The sequence below is a fragment of the Mustela putorius genome, unplaced genomic scaffold (genome assembly GCF_011764305.1).
Source record: "Mustela putorius furo isolate JIRA1106 unplaced genomic scaffold, ASM1176430v1.1 tig00003942_pilon_pilon_pilon, whole genome shotgun sequence".
Taxonomy (NCBI): domain Eukaryota; kingdom Metazoa; phylum Chordata; class Mammalia; order Carnivora; family Mustelidae; genus Mustela; species Mustela putorius.
Genome location: NW_025422087.1, coordinates 17855117 through 17874528, shown reverse-complemented (window position 1 = coordinate 17874528; position 19412 = coordinate 17855117). Strand labels below are relative to the sequence as shown.

General features: G+C 34.1%; 1 protein-coding gene across 3 annotated transcripts in view; it reads left to right on the top strand.

The window, feature by feature from the left end:
- Positions 1-19412, top strand: part of COP1 (COP1 E3 ubiquitin ligase) — a 247250-nt gene that overhangs the window by 173171 nt on the left and 54667 nt on the right. For 2 of the 3 annotated variants that reach the window (XM_045069660.1, XM_045069659.1), the window contains exons 16-17: positions 14992-15109; positions 18248-18372. In XM_045069660.1, the coding sequence (XP_044925595.1) occupies positions 14992-15109; positions 18248-18372 (243 nt within the window). Of the gene's footprint in view, positions 1-14991; positions 15110-18247; positions 18373-19412 lie in introns of those variants that run through there. The other variant, XR_006603576.1, reaches the window with a different exon arrangement.

Here is a 19412-nt window from a genome sequence, read left to right as displayed (position 1 = left end):
GAAATTTATAAAAAATAGGAAAATCTTAGCTAGGCTTGACTGTATAATATAGTAATAATAATGGAAAAATGAGACTAATTTGGAGGTTTTAGAAAGATAGAAATAAAAATCTGTAAAAGAATAATGTAACCCAGGTTTTGGTGGAGTATTGGTAAAATACAAAGCAATATCAGGTTTTACATTATCTGTGTAACAATATTAACTAGCTTTGTCCTTTAAATCATGTATGCATTCTAAAATTTTTATCATTATCATTAAAGAATAGAAATAGGGTTTCTACTTTGAGATCTACAATAGGAAAGAAAACTCAGTCTGTCTTAAAATTCAATCCATAAACAGGAGGAAAGGAGGAAGTGAAGAGCCACAAAAAAATCAGGGTAAATAGTTAAATATAGCATGGTGAGAATAAATCCAAATGTCTCACTTGTAAGTTAACAGTAAATTAAGACAGATTAAATTTACCAGTTCAAAGACCAAATCTCTTTGGGTTGTTTTATTTAAAAATTAAGACTAAATGCTATGTAAAACTAAATGCTACACTAAATGCTATGTAAAAGAGATACCTAAATTTGAAGGGCACAGTAATATTGAAATAAAGAGATGAGAGAACAAATATTATGAAGTAAGAACTGATAAAACTATGTAGAGAGAAGAATTCGACTTTCCAAGTTAAAATAGGGTTAAAGAAGATCCCAATGAAATGATAAAAAGAATAACTTAAAATGAAAACATACACCGTGAACCTCATCTATGTAAGTAACATAGCCTCAAAATATATCAAATAAATGTGACAAATTCTAAGAAAAATTAAAATCTCTAAGGAGAAAATAAAAAATTATAAGGTACTGGAAATTTGAACAGCACAGTTAAATACATATATAGAAGATTGAATCTTTCAACTAGAGGAATCCATATTATTTTCAATCATACAGATTATTTATGTAGAATGATTTTTTAAAATTTAAATTCTAGTTAACATCCGGTGCAATATTGGCTTCAGGAGTAGAACTCAGTGACTCTTCCCTCATCACAAGTGCCCTCCTTAATATCCATCACCCACCTTGCCCATCCCCCACCCACCTGCCTCCATCTGCCTTCAGTTCTGTCTCTTTAAGAGTCTTATGCTTTGCTTCCCTCACCGTTTTTATCTTTCTTCCCCCAGTATGTTCATCCCTTTTACTTCTTAAATTCCACATATTCATGAAATCATATGTTGTCTTTCTCTGACTAACTTTGCTTAGATTTTTTATTTATTTATTTTTTAAAAAGATTTTATTTATTTGAGAGAGAGAGAGAGAAGGGGAGGGTCAGAAGGAGAAGCAGACTCCCCACTGAGCAGAGATCCTGATGGGGGACTGGATCCGGGGACTCCAGGATCATGACCTGAGCCAAAGGCAGTCATTTAACCAACTGAGCCACCAGGTGCATGCATGCATATATGTGTGTGTATATATATGAATATATATATATATTCATCTCCCCCCCCCCAAGAAAGTTAGGCATCAGTTTTTAGTTGTTTATCAGAAGTGATTCCAGGTGTTTCTTTGAAGATACTGAAAGAAAGTATTATTAGTCCCATTTAGGCCTTTTAAATTATTTCCTGCCACCATTGATTTAGATAACCATTTTCCAGGTTCCTCAAGTAAATCATATTTTTTAACAACCTTCACATGCTGACATGAGATTTTAAAATTGTTTTAATGCCTTCTAATAAAAAAAATTTAAGTTTCTCTGATGTTCATTAGTCATTATTTAGCATTATTTTGCTTTTTGACTCTTTATTTAAAGCAAGTGTGAAGAGATATTGAAGTAAAGCAGATCAGTGAAGATTGAAGCAAATTAATTCTCATAAAAATATTTAGAATGTTTAGACAATTTTGCAGCTGCTTAGTTTGGCTCTGTAAACTTATAGCAAGCTAGGCCAACTTGAGCAAATATTTTTGTACTACATTTTGAGTATGTATTTCAGTATGTTTGTTTCTAGTGTGGGCATGGCAGATTTTATATTTCTAAAATTTAGATATTAAGATTTGGATGTCATTGCCTCTAGATTTAGATTTATGATGTTTGAACAATTATAGTAATTTTTAAAAATATCCCCAAGAGGAAAATAGATCCTTAAATTTCCCTGGCAATTCACATTTTATTATATAGAAACTGATTCCTGAGCAGGCAAACTGTGACATCAGGAATTTTTGCCCAAATTTGGGTATATTTAATATCTTAAAGGATTGTGAATATTTTAGGCTAATCTTTTTATTTCAAAAGATAAATGGTGTTTTTGTTTAGCCACTAATGTCAATGCATAGAACATTGTACTAAGTTCTTATTAGTGAGTTTGAAGATTTAAACAATATTTTTCCCATTGCCAGTCTAGTGTAAGACAACACAACAGAAACTCTTTTAGGGCAACACATTTCTTCCATCACAGATAATAAAAGCCAACAAATCAGAAACATATTCAAATAGATATTTTTGGAAACAAAGAGATGTTAATTGATATTTTGAATTGGATTTTGGGGGGAGAGGGGTAGTAGTGATTTATAAAAGTTTTTATTTGCCTGTGAGCTTTGAAATTTAATATTAAAAGTTCACTAATATACTGTCTCCCTGTTTTAATAAAAAGATAAATATGGAAAACCTAAATGAAAACATTTTTTCATATTGATCCATACAATTCATTCAAATTATATTTCTTGAGATTCTTTAAGAGTTGGCAGGTACATAACTGAATTTTTTTTAGAGCAGTTGAGAGAAAGATACAGAGATTTCCCATACACCTCCTACTCCCACATGCATGCATACCCTCATTATCAACATCCCTTTCCAGAGTGGTACATTTAATTATTGAACCTACACTGATACATCCTAATCACTCAAGGTCCAAGGTTTACCTTAAGCTTCATTTTTGCTTTGTACATTGTTTGAATTTGGACGAATGTATAATGACATGTATTCATCGTTAGAGCATCATACAGATGCTACATCTCCAAAAATACTCTGTTTTCCACCTTTGAGAACTTGATCAAGCTCTTGGAAATAAATCTGACAAAATTGTGGAGGACTCCTATGACTAGCTGCCCCCCGCCGCCATAGTTTTTAACTCTCAGACTTACTCACAATGAGCCTCCAACAGTTCATCAGTTACAGTTCAGATTTTTATATCCAGGCACTGTTTTCCGTGGCATTCCCCCTCAGGAATCCCGGCGTATTCATTCACTTGTCTCTTTGACCTTTAGGGTAGCAGTTAGACCTGGGCCGTCATCTCTCTTGTGAATCCTGAAAGAGTTTTTCATTTTTTAATCTGTTCATCTTTTATTTGTTATTAGGATAAATTGTCAACTTTCAAGTGCTTTATGTGTGGAATTGGGATTCTTTTTTGTTCATTTTTTACTACTGATGATTTGATGCTTGTAGCTTAATCTAATATACAGATAGGTAGTGCTACTTTTGTGACACTATAGGTCACAACTGTTTGTGTATCTTGTGGATTGGTAAGGATTAGAGAGGGTGATTATAGAATAAAGGCTATGTAGTAGTGGGCTAAGGTTAGTATGTCTAAAGTTTTCTTTAGGTTGGAACCCTCAGGTTATTGTATTTGGTAAAAAAAAAAAAAAAAAAAGCAGACAGTTTCTGATTATTTCTCACATGATGAACAAAAATCTGACAACCAAATTCAGAGGAGTTGTTATAAAAAGAAATGCTTCCTGGGGTGCCTGGGTGGCTCAGTGGATTAAGCCGCTGCCTTCGGCTCGGGTCATGGTCTCGGGATCCTGGGATCGAGTCCCACGTCGGGCTCTCTGCTCAGCAGGGAGCCTGCTTCCCTTCCTCTCTCTCTCTGCCTGCCTCTCTGTCTACTTGTGATCTCTCTCTGTCAAATAAATAAATTAAAAAAAAAAAAAGAAAAGAAATGCTTCCTAAGTATTCTGCATGTATTTATATTATGTAATGTATACTTGGTTGATATTTTTGTTTCTAAAGATTGACTCTTTTTCAGATCTCTAAGGTGTGCTGTAGGAGGATATCATCAAAGGCTTAAAGACAGTAAAAAAAAATCATAGTTATTGCTTTTAAAATCAGAAATGATAGTCATATGAGGTAAAGAACAGGACCTAGTGGACCTGTGTATTTTTATTTATTTATTTTTATTTATTTGACAGAGATCACAAGTAAGCAGAGAGGCAGGCAGAGAGAGGGGGAAGCAGGCTCCCCGCCGAGCAGAGAGCCCGATGCGGAGCTCGATCCCAGGACCCTGGGATCATGATGTGAGTTGAAGGCAGAGGCTTTAACCCACTGGGAGCCACAGGCTCCCCATACTATTTATTTATTTTTAATTAAGTAAACTCTACCTCCAGCATGGAGCTGGAACTCACAAACCTCAGATCAAGAGTCACATGCTCTACTGACTGAGCCAGTTAGGAGCCCCTGGACCTGTGTGTATTTAAATACTCAGGAGTTATTTGCCCTGCCTAACGAAAACTTTTATGAGGATTTTTCCAGCTTACTTTCTCACCTTAGCCCCATCATGATGATACCCAAAAGCTAGGACACTGAGAACTTTTATAGGCTGAGAAGTAACTGGGAAGCCTGAAAATAGAATTCAGAGGTTCAGAAATTCAGTTTGATCTCTCCCTGGCCATTGTATATGTAAATTGAACCTGATGCTTTTTGGAACACAGTGTAGAATGGCTGTGTCATAAACTGCATTTAAAAACTCAAACTTCTCGGGGCGCATGGGTGGCTCAGTGAGTTAAAGCCTCTGCCTTTGGCTCAGGTCATGATCCCAGGGTCCTGGGAATGAGCCCCGCATCGGGCTCTCTGCTTAGCAGGGAGCTTGCTTCCCCCTCCCTCTCTCCCTGCCCGCCTCTCTGCCTACTTGTGACCTCTGTCTGTCAAATAAATAAAATCTTAAAAAAAAAGAAGAAATAAATAAAAACTTAAACTTCTCAGTTGTAGTTCTTATTGTTACTTTAGTAAAGGTAGTGAACTCTATTAAACATTAAGTTCAATAAGATATTTCTGCATCTATTCCAAACAGATTATTTTCATCATCTTACTTTACTATATCAATAATGATTAACATATTATGGTGAAACACTTTGTGATATCCCTACAGGAAAATTATTAATTATACTGGAAATTATTCTCTATTGGTATTCCTCTTAATGGTTGTGTATGTAGCATAGTTTGGTTAAAATAAAAGAGAAGTAAATTTTCTTTTCATTGCCAAGACCATGGGAGCATTTAACTGAGAAATCAAATTTGGCATTTTGTCATAATGATGTCATTATGATTTGACATTATGTCATATTTGTCATAATGATGACATTATATGACTCCTGATATGATGAAGTAGGAAGATAATCTTTATAGTATTCTTATCAAAAATATTAGTATGAACATAATAATGAGAAAGCATTCAAATACAGACATGTGGAACATTCTAAAAAACAACCACTTGAGATGCTTTAAAAATAACAGTGTTGGGAAGTTCTTATATATAAAACAATGAAGAAACATAGAAACTAAATACAGTGAGTGACCCTTGAGCAAAATTAAATAAATATCTAATCAGGAAGCTTTTAAACAACTGGGATATTTGAATATAGAATCCATACTAAATTATATTCTTATGTCATAATATCTTGAGTATGACAGTGGTATTGTGGAGAGTTGTCTTGTTTTTAGAAGGTAGGTGCTGATGTTTTTATCATAAAATATCCTGATGTTTGAAACTTACTTATAGATGGTTCATGGGGGGAAAAAAAGAGTGCATTTGTTTATTTGTAGAGGGATGGCTAAAGCAAATATGGTAACAGCATTTACATTTATTTAGTCTAGATTGAAAAGTACAAAGTTGTTCAATTTATTTTTTTTAAGAATTTTTATTTATTTATTTGACAGACAGAGATCACAAGTAGACAGAGAGGCAGGCAGAGAGAGAGGAAGGGAAGCAGGCTCCCCACTGAACAGAGAGCCCAATGTGGGGCTCAATCCCAGGACCCTGGGATCATGACCGAAGCTGAGGCAGAGACTTTAACTCACTGAGCCACCCAGCCGCCCTACAATTTATTGTTCTTCCAACTTTTCTGTAGGTTTGAAATTTTTCAAAATAAGTTGGGGGAAAGAAAAGAAATAGAGGGCGCCTGGGTGGCTCAGTGGGTTAAGCCGCTGCCTTCGGCTCAGGTCATGATCTCAGGGTCCTGGGATCGAGTCCTGCATCGGGCTCTCTGCTCAGCAGGGAGCCTGCTTCCCTCTCTCTCTCTCTGCCTGCCTCTCCAACTACTTGTGATTTCTCTCTGTCAAATAAATAAATAAAATCTTTAAAAAAAAAGAAAAGAAAAGAAATAGAAATGTGAGCATATACTAAATCCTCAAATTTTTAAGCTGTTTTAAAAAATTTCGGCAATATTTCAGAATTTCCTTTTATAGTGGAAAGCAAATTACTAAGGACTCCTCCCACCTGACCTAAGCTATTTTTATCATAATGTTACTAAGTTATATGGATAAATATAAAACTATAGACCACTTTCATATGTTCCTAGTTCTTAAGCAATTTGTAGTTAAATCAGATTCTGATTAGATACAGTAAAAATAAAAACCAAAAAGAGAAAAAAGAAAGTAGCAGCATGATGACATAGTAACAGTAATATGAGGGAGTAATACAAGTTTTGCTGAAATATATCACCACTGCACATAGTAAGCTGGTTCTGAATTACTATAGTGCAGTTTCTTTTGAGATTCCCATGTCTAGAGAAACATTCCCCATTTTATACTTAGTCTCTACACTACTTTTCTCATCCCAACTACTGTAAAGTCTTTTTGTAGTACACAGTAGGTAATTTAACCTTTACTTATATCACTTCATTTTTTATATATTACTACTTTTGTTTTTATTAGCCTGAGAATAAGTTAGTATATTATTATACTAAATATGCTATTTTTATTACATCAAATTATCTTCGGCTTTTATAAAATAACAAATTAAAGACTTACTTTACAAAAATGTTTTTCAATTTTGAATTATTAGTGCCAAAGAGAAGTTTAATTTTTGTAACTGATAAATTTAACATGAGATGGCACTTGAAGCAGGATTTTTTTTTCCATTTTTACTTTAGCACATGCCAAACAAATTGCCACATACATTTATATCTCCACAGAATAAGCTGATTGCTGTCAAGTGAGGTGATCACTTAATGCAGTTGCAATAATGAACAGAAAAAATGTGGGAGTACTCTTCCAGATAAGCAATAAAAACTACAGGCAAATTTATAAAAAGTGAGCTAACTTGTGTCCTATAAGCCTTGAAAATCAGCAGCCTTGTAGCCACCAGTAGGAAAAACTGCTGGTGTGGGAACTTGTCAAAAAATCCCATTTCTAGATAATGGTCACGTTTGACCTGTCTTATGGCGTACTGGAAAAAGCCACATTCACAAGATGTTTTTTCTGTTTGACCTGACTGGTCATTCCTTAATTATGTTTTAATTCAATGAATACACTTAATATAGATACTTTAAGGTCTCTATCTAGTAAGACTGGTCTCCATGGGAAAAGACCTGTATCCAGAGTCTTGTTGAAAACAATCAGATGTAGTATCACAATTGTCTAAGGCAGTGATACCAGATGGGGCAAATAGGAGTCCAGTCAAAAATTTAAAAGGAAGATCTGGGCAACAAAACAGCCACAGGGGCTTTGGGATGTAGAATGCTTTCTGCATGTTCAGGCCAATGTACTTACCCGGGAAAAAATGGAAAGGGCTCCAGTTGCTTACCTCTGCTCGACTCTGTAAGTAAGAAGTGAAGGATAATGGAGATTTAGAAGTTCCTGATCTTTGAAAGGATGCCCTAACACATAGTTGCCCTGGGCAAAGGGTGGAAAACATACTGCCTTAAAACAATTAAGAAAACTTTGTGGCTACTTAGCAGTGCTGACCCAGGAACAAACTTTATTCATCTAGGTAAAAGAAAAAGCCAGAAATTTTAAAAAGAAAGCCGGTCAAGACTTAAGTGTTTGCATACAACAATGATTTACAGACTAAAGATTCACTTCTGGAAAAATCTTTAGACAAATAAGTGGCAACAAAACCAAAACAAAAGCAAAGTCACAAAAGTCCCAGGAGAGGGAGGTAAGATCTGATTTCAGAGTTACCACATTATATTTTATCAAAATGTCTACTTTTTATAAAAAAAACTATCATATGCAAAGAAACGGGAAAAATTAGTAGAAACTACCCTGTGATAATTGGTCTTACTAGATAGAGACCTTAAAGTATCTATATTAAGTGTATTCATTGAATTAAAACATAATTAAGGAATGAAAAAATATAAAAATATATCTCACCAAATAGTATTAAAAAAAGAGGAAAAACAAATAGAAATTCTGTAGTTGAAAAGTGTAATAACTGAAATGAAAAATTCACTAGAGGGGCTCATGAGCAAATTGAAGAATCAGTGAACTAGAAGATAGGTCAATGGTGATTTTCCAGTTAAGAATGGAGAAAAATGAATGGAGCCTTGGAAATCTGTGAGACACCATTACGCATGCCACCATAAATAGACTTTCAGAAAATAAGGAAATAAGAGAAAGGGATGGAAAAATATTTAAAGGAAAAGTGGCCAGAAATCTTCCCAAATTGTATGAAAAACATCATTTTACATACCCAAGAAAGAGGCTTAGTGAGCTCAAAGTAGGATAAACTCAAAGATATGGCACCTAAACACATCAGACTATTTAAAACCAAAGGCAGGCAAGAGAAAAGCAACTCAGCACAAAAGCAATCCTCCGTAAGATTAGCAGTTTCTCATCAGAATCTGTGAAAGTTAGAAGGCAGTGAGATACATTCTAAATGCTGAAAGGAAGATTGTCAGGAGAGTTTTGTATCCAGCACAACTGCCCAGGGGGGGAAAAAAATGAAGAATTTAAGACATTCTCAGATAAACAAAAACGCAGCAAGTTCTTTTCTTGAAAACCTACCAAGCAAGAAATACTACAGACAGTCCTTCGGGCTGAAAGAAAAGGGTATAAGATAGTAATGTAAATGTATATAGAATAATAAAAAACACTGGGTATAGATAATTATATTGGTATAATAAAAGAGAGTTCAAATATTTATCTGTTCTAACTGATTTAAAAGGCAACTAAGGGGCACCTGGGTGGTTTGGTTGAGTGTCTGACTCTTGATTTCAGCTCAGGTCATGATCTCAGGGTCCTAAGATCAAGCCCTGTGATGGTTTCCACACTAGGCTGGGAATCTGCTTAAGATTTTCTCTCCCTCTCTTTAACAATAATAGCAAAAAAGGCAACTAAGTAAAATAATTATAAAACTGTGTTCATACACTTATACCGTAAAATGATATAATATATATGTCCATATTAGCACAAAGGGCAGGGTCGGAGAGAAGAGCTATATTAGAGCAAAATTTGCACATAAATATTAAAATTAACTTAGTGATAATCTGAACTACATTTTTAAAAATTCACATGCTAATTATAATATACAGAAAACCACTATAAAAATAACTTCTAAAAATAATAAAAAAACAGCAATAACAAACAAAAGAGTTATCCTGGGGGATTTCTGTTTAACACAAAAAAGGCTAAGAGGAATATAGAACCAAAAAAGATGTAAGAGAAACAAATAAGCACAGTTGTAGGTATAAATCCTATCATATAAGTAATTATGTTAAATGTAAGTGGATTACACACTCCCAAGCTGCAGAGATTGGTGGAATGGGTGAAAAAAACAGCCAACTACATACTGTTTATAAGATAAACTTTAGATTCAAAGACACAAATAGATTGTAAGTAAAAAGATGGAAAAAGACATTTCATGCAGACAGTAACCAAGGAGCTGGCATGGCTATATTTAAATTGAACAAAATAGACTGTAAGTAAAAATTGGTGCTAGAAACAAAGCAAACCGTTTTATAATGATAAAAGGGCCAGTTCAGCAGCAAGATAAAACAATTATAAATATACATACACTTGAACTATTTTGAAATATATAATTTATGGAATTGGAGGGAGAAAGAGATAATTAAACAAAAGTAGTTGGAGACTTTAGTACTCTACTGTCAGTAACTGACGGAACAACTGGACAAAAGAGTAGCAAGTGTGTAGAAGATTGAAGAACAGTATCATCCTGATGTAATGGACGCACATATAGTACACTCATGAACAGTATAGTATACCTTCTTTTCAAGCAAACATGGAACATTCTCCAGGATAAACCATATATTAGGTCATATAATAATGTTAATACATTTTCAAGAATTGAAATAATAAGACGTACTTTCTGACTAAATGGAATTAAATTAGAAGTTAACAATAGTTAATTTAGGATGTTAACAAATATTTGGTAATTTCTAAATAACCCTTTGGTCAAAGAAAAAATAGGAAAATTAGAAAATATTTTGAAGTGAATATAAATAAAAGTATCATATTAAAATCTGCTCTAGCAGGGGCACCTGTGTCTCTCATTTGGTGAAGTGTCTGCCTTTGGCTCAGGTCATGATCCCACAGTCCTGGTATCAAGCGCCATGTTGGTCTGTCTGCTTGTTGTGGAGCCTGGTTCTCCCTCTACCTCTCTGTCATTCCACCTAATTGTGTGCACTTGCTGTTTCTGTTAAATAAATAAATATGATCTTTAAACGAAAATTTAAAAAAGAATCTCTGCTAGCAGCTGAAGCAGTGCCTAGAAGAAATGTCAGTTTTGGATGCCTGGCTGGCTCAGTTAGTGGAGCTTGTGACTCTTGAACTTGGGGTTGTAAATTTGAGCCCCATGTTGGATTTAGAGATTACTTAAAAATCTTAAAAAAAAAAAATAGAAGAGATGTCTGTCTTCAAATGTTTATATTAAAAAACAGAGAGACTTCAATAATCTAAGCTCTCACCATAAAAAAAATCTAAAAAAGAATAATAAAGCCAAAGACAAGCAGAAAGAGGAAATAATAGGGTGGAAATTAATGAAATAGTGAACAGAAAAATGATAGAGAAAACTATCAGTAAAACTAAAGTTGGTTCTTTGAGCAGCACCTTGGTGGCTCAGTCAGTTAAGCATCCAACTCTTTTTTTTTTTATTAATTATTTTTATTAACACATAATATATTATTTGCCCCAGAGTTACAGGTCTGTGAATCATCAGACTTACACACTTCACAGCACTCACCATATCACATATCCTCCCCAATGTCCATAACCCAACCACCCCCTCCCTACCCCAACTCCCCCCAGCAACCCTCAGTTTGTTTTATGAGATTAAGAGTCTCTTATGGTTTGTCTCCCTCCTGATCCTGTCTTGTTAGCATCCAAATCTTGATTTTGGCTCAGGTCATAAGATCAAGTCCCACATGGGCTCCATGCTGAATGTGGAGCCTCCTCAGGATTCTCTCTCCCCTTCTCTCTCTGCCCCTCCTCCCCACTTGCACTTTCTCCTTAAAAAAAAAAATAAATAAATAAAAATAAAGAAGTTGGTTCTTTGGAAACAGCAACACAACTGGCACACCTTTAGGAAGACTAAGAAAAAAAGACACAGATCACTAAAATTGAGGGAGGGATGTCTAAGCAGTTTAGTTAATTAAGTGTCCACCTCTTGATTTTGGCTTAGTTCATGATCTCAGGGTCTTGGGAACCAGCCCTGCATTGGGCTCTGTGCTTAGCATGGAGTCTGCTTGAGAATCTTTCTCTCCCTCTGCCCCTGCTTAACATGCTCCCTGTCTAAATAAGTAAATAAAATCTTAAAAAAAAAAAAAAAAGGGAAGTTACTGCTGACTGACCAGATATTAAAAAAATTACAGTAGAATACTCTGAAGAACTGTATCCATCTTAATGTAGATGAAGTGAACAAATTTTAGAGCATCACATATTACCAGAATTGACTCAGAGGAAGTATAAAACTTGAATAGACCTATGAAAAGGAAAGAAATTGAGTAACATAGTACTCATACAAAGAAAGGCAGAGACCCAGATGGCTTCACTGGTAAATTTTATAAAATGATAAGAAATAATACTAGTGTTCATAAATTCTTCCCTGAGGAATTTTCAAAACCAGAGGCCCAAGATATCACATGGATAGAAACGGACTAGTATTTTTCATAGACTGATATTTTACTGATATTTTTACTGATATATTTTACTGATATTTTAAAATATTAGTATAGATGCAAATTCCTTGTACAAAATATTAGCAAAGCAAATTCAATGGTATATTTAAAAGATTATCACTATGACAGTGTGAGATTTATCCCAGGAGTAACCAGATTTGTTTAATATCCAAAAATCAATCAATGTAACATACCATATTAATAGAAAGTTTAAATCACACAGTCATTCCAATAAACATAAAAAAGGTATTTGTCAAGATTCCATATCCGTTGATGATTAAAACTCTTAACAAGTAGCAGTAAACTTCCTCAACTTGATAGAAGATGTCTCTGAAAAACTACTAGGGAATATCATAGTTACTGATGAAAGACTGAATGCTCTTCCCCTACAAGTAGGAACAAGTCAAGGATGTTCACCTGACTCCTTTGGTTCAGCACAGTACTGGAGATTCTAGCTAGTACTGCCCAGGAAGAAAAGGAACCATAAGATTTGAAAGAAAACATTAAACTGTCTTTATTTGCAGGTGATGCCATCCCCTATATAGGAAATCTTAAGGAATCTTTAAAAAAAAAATTAGAACTAACAATTAATTGTTCAGGTGGGCCACAGAATAAAATAACAGTATAAAAATTATCTTTCTAAACATGAACAATATATAGCCTGAAAATAAGATTCTGTTCAGAATAACATCAAAAAGAATAAAATATTTAAGGAATACATTTGATAAAGTAAGTGCAAGACTTGTACACTAACATGACAAAAATTTGCTGAGCGAAATTAAATCAGATATAAATAAATGCAGACATTTTTTGTTCATAGGTTGGATGACATAATATTGTAAGAGAATTATCCTGCAATTGAGTTATAGATTCAACTCAATCTGTGTAAAAATTCCAGCAGGCTTTTTCCCAGGAAATGATAAGCTGATCGAAAATTTATTGGAAATGCAAAGGACAGGAATTGCCAGAATAATCTTACAAAAGAACAAAGTTGGAGGATTTTTTTCTACTGAATTTCAAAATATTAAAGCTACAGTTAGTTATGGGCTCCTGGTTGGCTCAGTCGTTCGAGCATACAAGTCTTGATCTTGGAGTTCTAAGTCAGGTCTCTTGTTGGGTGTAGAAATTAACTTACAAACAAAATCTTAGGGGTGTCTGGGTGGCTCAGTTGGTTATGAATCTGTCTCTTGATTTTGGCTCAGGTCATGAGCTCAAGGTCACATGCCCCATGTCAGGCTCGTTGCTCAGCAGGGAATCTGCTTGAGATTATTTCTCCCTCTCCTTCTGTCTGCTCCCTGTAAATAAATCTTTTAAAAATAAATAAATGAAATCTTTTTTTCTTTTTTAAAGTTACAGTTATATAAGACATTGTGCTGGCAGGAAGTTGACATATATAGATCACTTGAGTAGAATTATGAATCCAGTAGTCAGTTCATTTTCAACAAGGGTGCTGAAGCAGTTCAGTAGAGAAAAGGTTTGTTTTCACTTCTTGCTGGGACAACTGGATGCAGCTCCATCCCATGCAAAAAGATGAACTTTGACCTATGCTTCACACCATACAGAAAGAATAACTTAAAATTGATCATAGACCTAAATGTAAGAACTAAAACAGAACTACAAAAAAATAGAGGAAAAATCTTTAAGACCTTGGAACTGTCAAAGGTTTTTATGAGGTTATAAGAGAAAAAGATAAATTGGACCTTATCAAAATCCCAAATTTCTGTGCTTCAAAATGTACTGTTAAGAAGATAAGAAAGACAAGCAACAGAATGGTTGAAAATACTTGTAAAACTTTTATTTTTTAATTGTATTCAAAATTTTCAAAGAACTGTAAAGGAACTGGAACCGTCATGTCTTACTAATGGGAATGTAAAATGGTACAGTCAGCAGTTTGTCAGTTTCTTAAAAACACAAAGTTACCTCATGATGCAGTAATTAATACGTCTTAGACATCTACCTGAGACCCAAATACATGCCCTCACAAAGACTTAAATGTGATTGTTCATAGGAGTATTAATTTTCATAACCAAAAACTGGAAACAAATGTCCTTCACCTGATGAGTGGGTCGACAAATTGGGAGTATCCATATAATAGATAGTATTTAGCAATAAAAAAGAATGAACTATTGACATGTGTTAAAACATGGATGAACTTCAGAAACTTCATGTAAAGTGTAAGAAGCCATACATAGAAGCCATGTATTGTCTGAAAGGAATGTATTGTAAGAAAAGGTAATAGAAAGTTATATGTAGTGATTGCCTAGGGCAGTGAGTGATAGGTAAATGGATCTTACTAGGATGAGGAAACTGTTCCAAAACTGAGTTATGGCTATGGTTGTACCACTGGGTAAAGTTACTAAAAATCATTGAATTGTATACTTAACAGTGAGTTGGTTTTATTATATGTTAAATGTGTCTCAAGAAAGTATTTTTAAAAAGCAAATGCAGGGAATTATATAGCATTATCTTTAACCAGAAGCCTAAAATGTTTATATTACCTTCTTTTAAAACAAGGTACATCTATACATTTGTAAGGATGTATAGGATAAATGTAAGGATACATTTTAAAATTTTCAGTTACTTTGAATGTTTAATACTCTGGTTTTAGAGCCAGGATCACTGGAAATACCAGTGGAACTCCCTTTCAGATTGAGGTTGGCATATGTGTATATACTTTTTATGCAGCCATATCTCCTAGATTGAAAACAGAAAAGCTACTATATCTTTCTTGTTTTTGAAAATCATAGCACTTAGTTTTCTGCTGTTATAGGTTTGATACTGTCCCTTCAGCTTTTGATGAAAGGCACCAAAACCATTTAAAATGAGCTTTGCTTTCTGTTTCTTCATTTACTACATTTTTCTCTTTTTGCTTTGTTTTACTTTGTTTTAGATCACTGTGTCCACTACTATGATCTTCGTAACACTAAGCAGCCAATCATGGTATTCAAAGGACACCGAAAAGCAGTATCTTATGCAAAGTTTGTGAGTGGTGAGGAAATTGTTTCTGCGTGAGTATTACTCTCCTGAGGTTAAGCTTAATACAGAGCTCTGTCATCATGTACCAGTTTTATAATGTCACTGTGGTTATCTGTGAAGAGCAACACCATGGTATATGTACTTTTTCATAAATAGAAGATTTTAAAAATAATTCTCTAAAATAAATGTATATTTTGGATTGTTTGCTCACTTTTTTATGCTTTTTATGAATAAAATCCTGATGTTGATAGTTTTCAATGCTTCAGCATTTGAACTTCAGTCTGGATTTCAGCCACTGATTCTCCATAAGAGAAAAACAACATAGTTGTTGGAATAGAATGAGAAGTATTTTATCTATTAAAATCAGTGTGTTATTGGGTATTTACCTACATTACAGTATAGTAGTAGTATTTTTGGTTTTAGGTAATATTTGGTTGATTCTATGTTACTTGATTTCCCTGTGGTTTCATGGTAAGTTTTAAATGTGTTTTGGGAAAATAAGTAAATATGGCTTATACTTGACAGATATCCTTTGAGAAGCCTTCTGCACTAGAGAATTATAATGTAGACTTTTAGTTGTCATTTATTTTGTTTGAAGGTTAACAAGATGTCATCTCGATAAATAAACCTCAGTTGCCAAAGTATCGTTGACAGAGTGTTTCTAACAGGCAGTCTCTTCTTTCTGTTAACCCATTTCATAGTTCTTTTTATTTTATTCATTTTTAAAAGACTTTATTTACTTATTTGAAAGAGAGAGCACTAGCAGAGGGAGAGGGTGAAGCAGGCCTCTCGCTGGGCAGGGAGCCTGACACAGGGATCCATCCTGGGACCCTGAGATCGTGACCTGAGCTGAAGACCAATGCTTTAGTGACTAAACTCCGCAGGCACCCCCTCTTTATTTTATATTATCCTAATAAATAACCATTCTTAATTACTCTCTTTTTTGTATCTGTTACTTCTTTTCATGCTTCATGATACATTGCTTTCTTCTTTTCACCTTTTTTCCCCCAACTTAGTTTCTAATCTCTAATCTTAGGAGATTATTAATGCCAATGCTCTGGCATTAATAATCTCCTAAGATTAGAGATGCCAGTGCCAATGCCAGTGCCTTGGCATTAATACTTGGTATCTCCCACCACACCTACCTCTATTCTGGTTGCTCTAGATAATAAGTTGGTAATTTGAATTGATTTAGCAAGGTAATTTGAACTGAATTACAAACAAGGGAAAAAAAGTGAGAACTGAGTTTTCCAAGGGAAACAAGGGAACTTAGGTAATTAGTTCACAAACTTAAATTAGTGTTAACAGATCAAAATGTTCCTGTCTTTAGGAATAATAATGGGCAGTATACAATTAAAATTTTATTCAGATTCAAATGTGGATGGTAGATTATATGGCAAAAATATTTTTCTTTAACTTCAGATTTATAAATGTTAAATCAGTTTGATTTCCAGTAGTTGAAGTATATGTATACTTAATATTATAAAGTTAGGAAATTTTAATTGACCTTATTAATGTGGATATGTTTTTTGTATTTTTACCGATCTCTTGCCCTTCTTAAGTTTTATAAATCGTGATTTTCTTTTCTTGAATATGTTTGAGGTTTAGAAGTTTTTAGAATAAATTTATCCACAACTTTATTTGGAAATGTTAAAAAGTAATATTAAAATATACATATATTGCCACAACGTGAATTCCTAGCCAATAAAAATATTACACACCTAAAGAAATATTAAATGCAACATTGTTGGGAAAAAAATTAAAACAACATAAATGTCTATTGAAAAAATGATGAGAAGCCATAGAGAAGTATGTAAAGAGCTTGGAGTTTGGCCTTTGTAATTGTTTCAGACAGTTTCAGTCTTGGCTCTGCTGTTGACTAACTGTGGTACCTTGAAAATTTCCTTAACTTTCTCCCATCCAAGTACAAACCAGGCCCGACCCTGCTTAGCTTCCGAGATCAGACGAGATCGGGCGCGTTCGGGGTGGTATGGCCGTAGACTGTCCTTAACTTTCTCATGTTCAGTTGCCTCATCTCTAAACTGGAGGTAATAATAGTTATTATGTTGTGACTCTTTATATGAAGTAATAAATGTAAAGGATTCAGCATGGTACCATATTCTGTGAATGTTACAGTAAGAGAAAAGATGATTTATTGTGTAGTCATAACAAAGATATCAAAATATGTTTATTTTACAGAAAAATTATAAACCAAATTATTGAATAAAGGCTAAGCAATTTGGGCATCTGGGTGGCTCAGTGATTAAGTGGCTGCCTTCTGCTCAGGTCATGATCCCAGAATCCTGGGATCGAGGTCCACATCAGGCTCCTTGCTCAGCGGGAGGCCTGCTTCTCCCTCTCCCACTCCCCCTGCTGTGTTCCCTCTCTCACTGTGTCTGTCTCTGTCAAAAAAATAAATAAAATCTTAAAAAAGGGGGGGGGAATAAGAAATATACAACCTAATGTGTATGGTATGATTGGAATTTTGTAACAAAAAGAAAAACTAAAACATGGTCTTTTATTCAAGTTCTAAAACTGGCTCAGTATGATGAGATTACCAACAGTCTTTACATTCAATTAATTTTTGACAAATAATTGCATTTGCCTATTATTTCAGTAAATAAGTTACTTTATATAGACTATTCCAGTCATTCATTATGTTCCACCTCTGTAGATACAACTAAGCTGTCACAATAGGTTAAATTTAGTATACCAATGCAATTCAGTAGTTGAAAAGTTAATCAAGTCAAGTGAGATAGAGTGTATCCCTGAAATTAAACACAACTCCCAATGGGACTCTTGTTATTTGGTGGTGGTGATGTGATAGTATTGATGAGTAATGTTTACTACTAAGCACTTCCTAGATGCCCAGGGACTATTAGAAACATTTTAAATGAATTAGTTTTCATGTCCTATAGAATTTATCTAATTCAGTAATGTAGGAATCACTCTATTTCACAAATAACTAATGAACAAAATGGAGGCCGAAGAGGCTATATAATTTTCCCAAGGCCAAAAGCAAATTAATGGTATATTGAACATTATAACTCAGAAAATCTGGCTCCATATTCTGCATCCTAAGGCACCAAACTGGATTGCCTCTAATTAGTAGGGATGCATTTCAGACCATGAAATCTTAATTGCATTCTCATTTTTTGTGTTTACCTCAGCTCAACAGATAGCCAGCTAAAGCTGTGGAATGTAGGGAAACCATACTGTCTACGTTCCTTCAAGGGTCACATCAATGAAAAAAACTTTGTAGGCCTTGCTTCCAATGGTGATTATATAGCTTGTGGTAAGTAAAACCATCTTTTCCTGAACTTTTTAACAGGAATTTGTCCCTGAAATTGCATTCAACGAACATATACTATATACCTAGTTAGGAAGTGATCTGTACATCCAGAAAGTAGCATACTGAATTCTTCTGGGATTGTGCTGAAATAAGCATTAGTTCTTCCCTCCTTTAGTGAGCACAAACCCTTACTACGTGAAATAGCACAAGATTGTTAAATATGTTTTATAATTGTTCTCCTTTGTATCATAATTTCTATCGATACTTTGTAAAAGAAAACATTAATTTCTGCTGATGTCCTAATTTCAGAGACAGTATTTGTCTTCCTAAGCTTGATACTCATTTTCCCATACAGAGCATTCCCTTCGTTAAGCAGTTTGTTTAGATTATCCTGATCTGGTATTCTAGGGCTTTTGTTGTTGGTAATTTATACAACTTTACATCAGAAGTAGAAAAATCAATTAGGTAATGTTCAAATGCTTAATACACCTACTGTCTAATATATGAACTTTCATCAGTTCTTTTCAAATGACTTGACCTTTATTTAGTAAAGTTGTAGATATAATGTAAACCCTGCCAAAGCAAATCTCTTATCATTATTTTACTTGATAGGCTACTCAAAAATATAGTTTTCTTTATAGGCCAGTTATGATTAGAGTGGTGTCTTTATTGGGGAATGGGACATGAATTTTGTAGGTTATTAAAAATCTGCCTTTGTAAGTACTATAATAACCCCCACAGAAATCTTTCTAAGTGTCATGTAAGATTCACACTGTAATAGCAAATTTCTGTCTTCTTTAAACCTCTGCTATAAATGCAATTTTGGCAGTAATTTTAACCTTACAGTTATCAATGTTGTTAAATCATTTACCAGTTATTATTTCTTTAGATTAGTAAAGTACAGCTTTTTTTCTATGATTCTTTTTCTCACATGATTCCCAAGAAATCCTGTGCTCTGGTCTTTCAGATTCAACCATAAAAGTTTTGTCTTTGAGCTTAAACATTAATTAATAATTACCTTATGAATGTGACATCCTAATTCT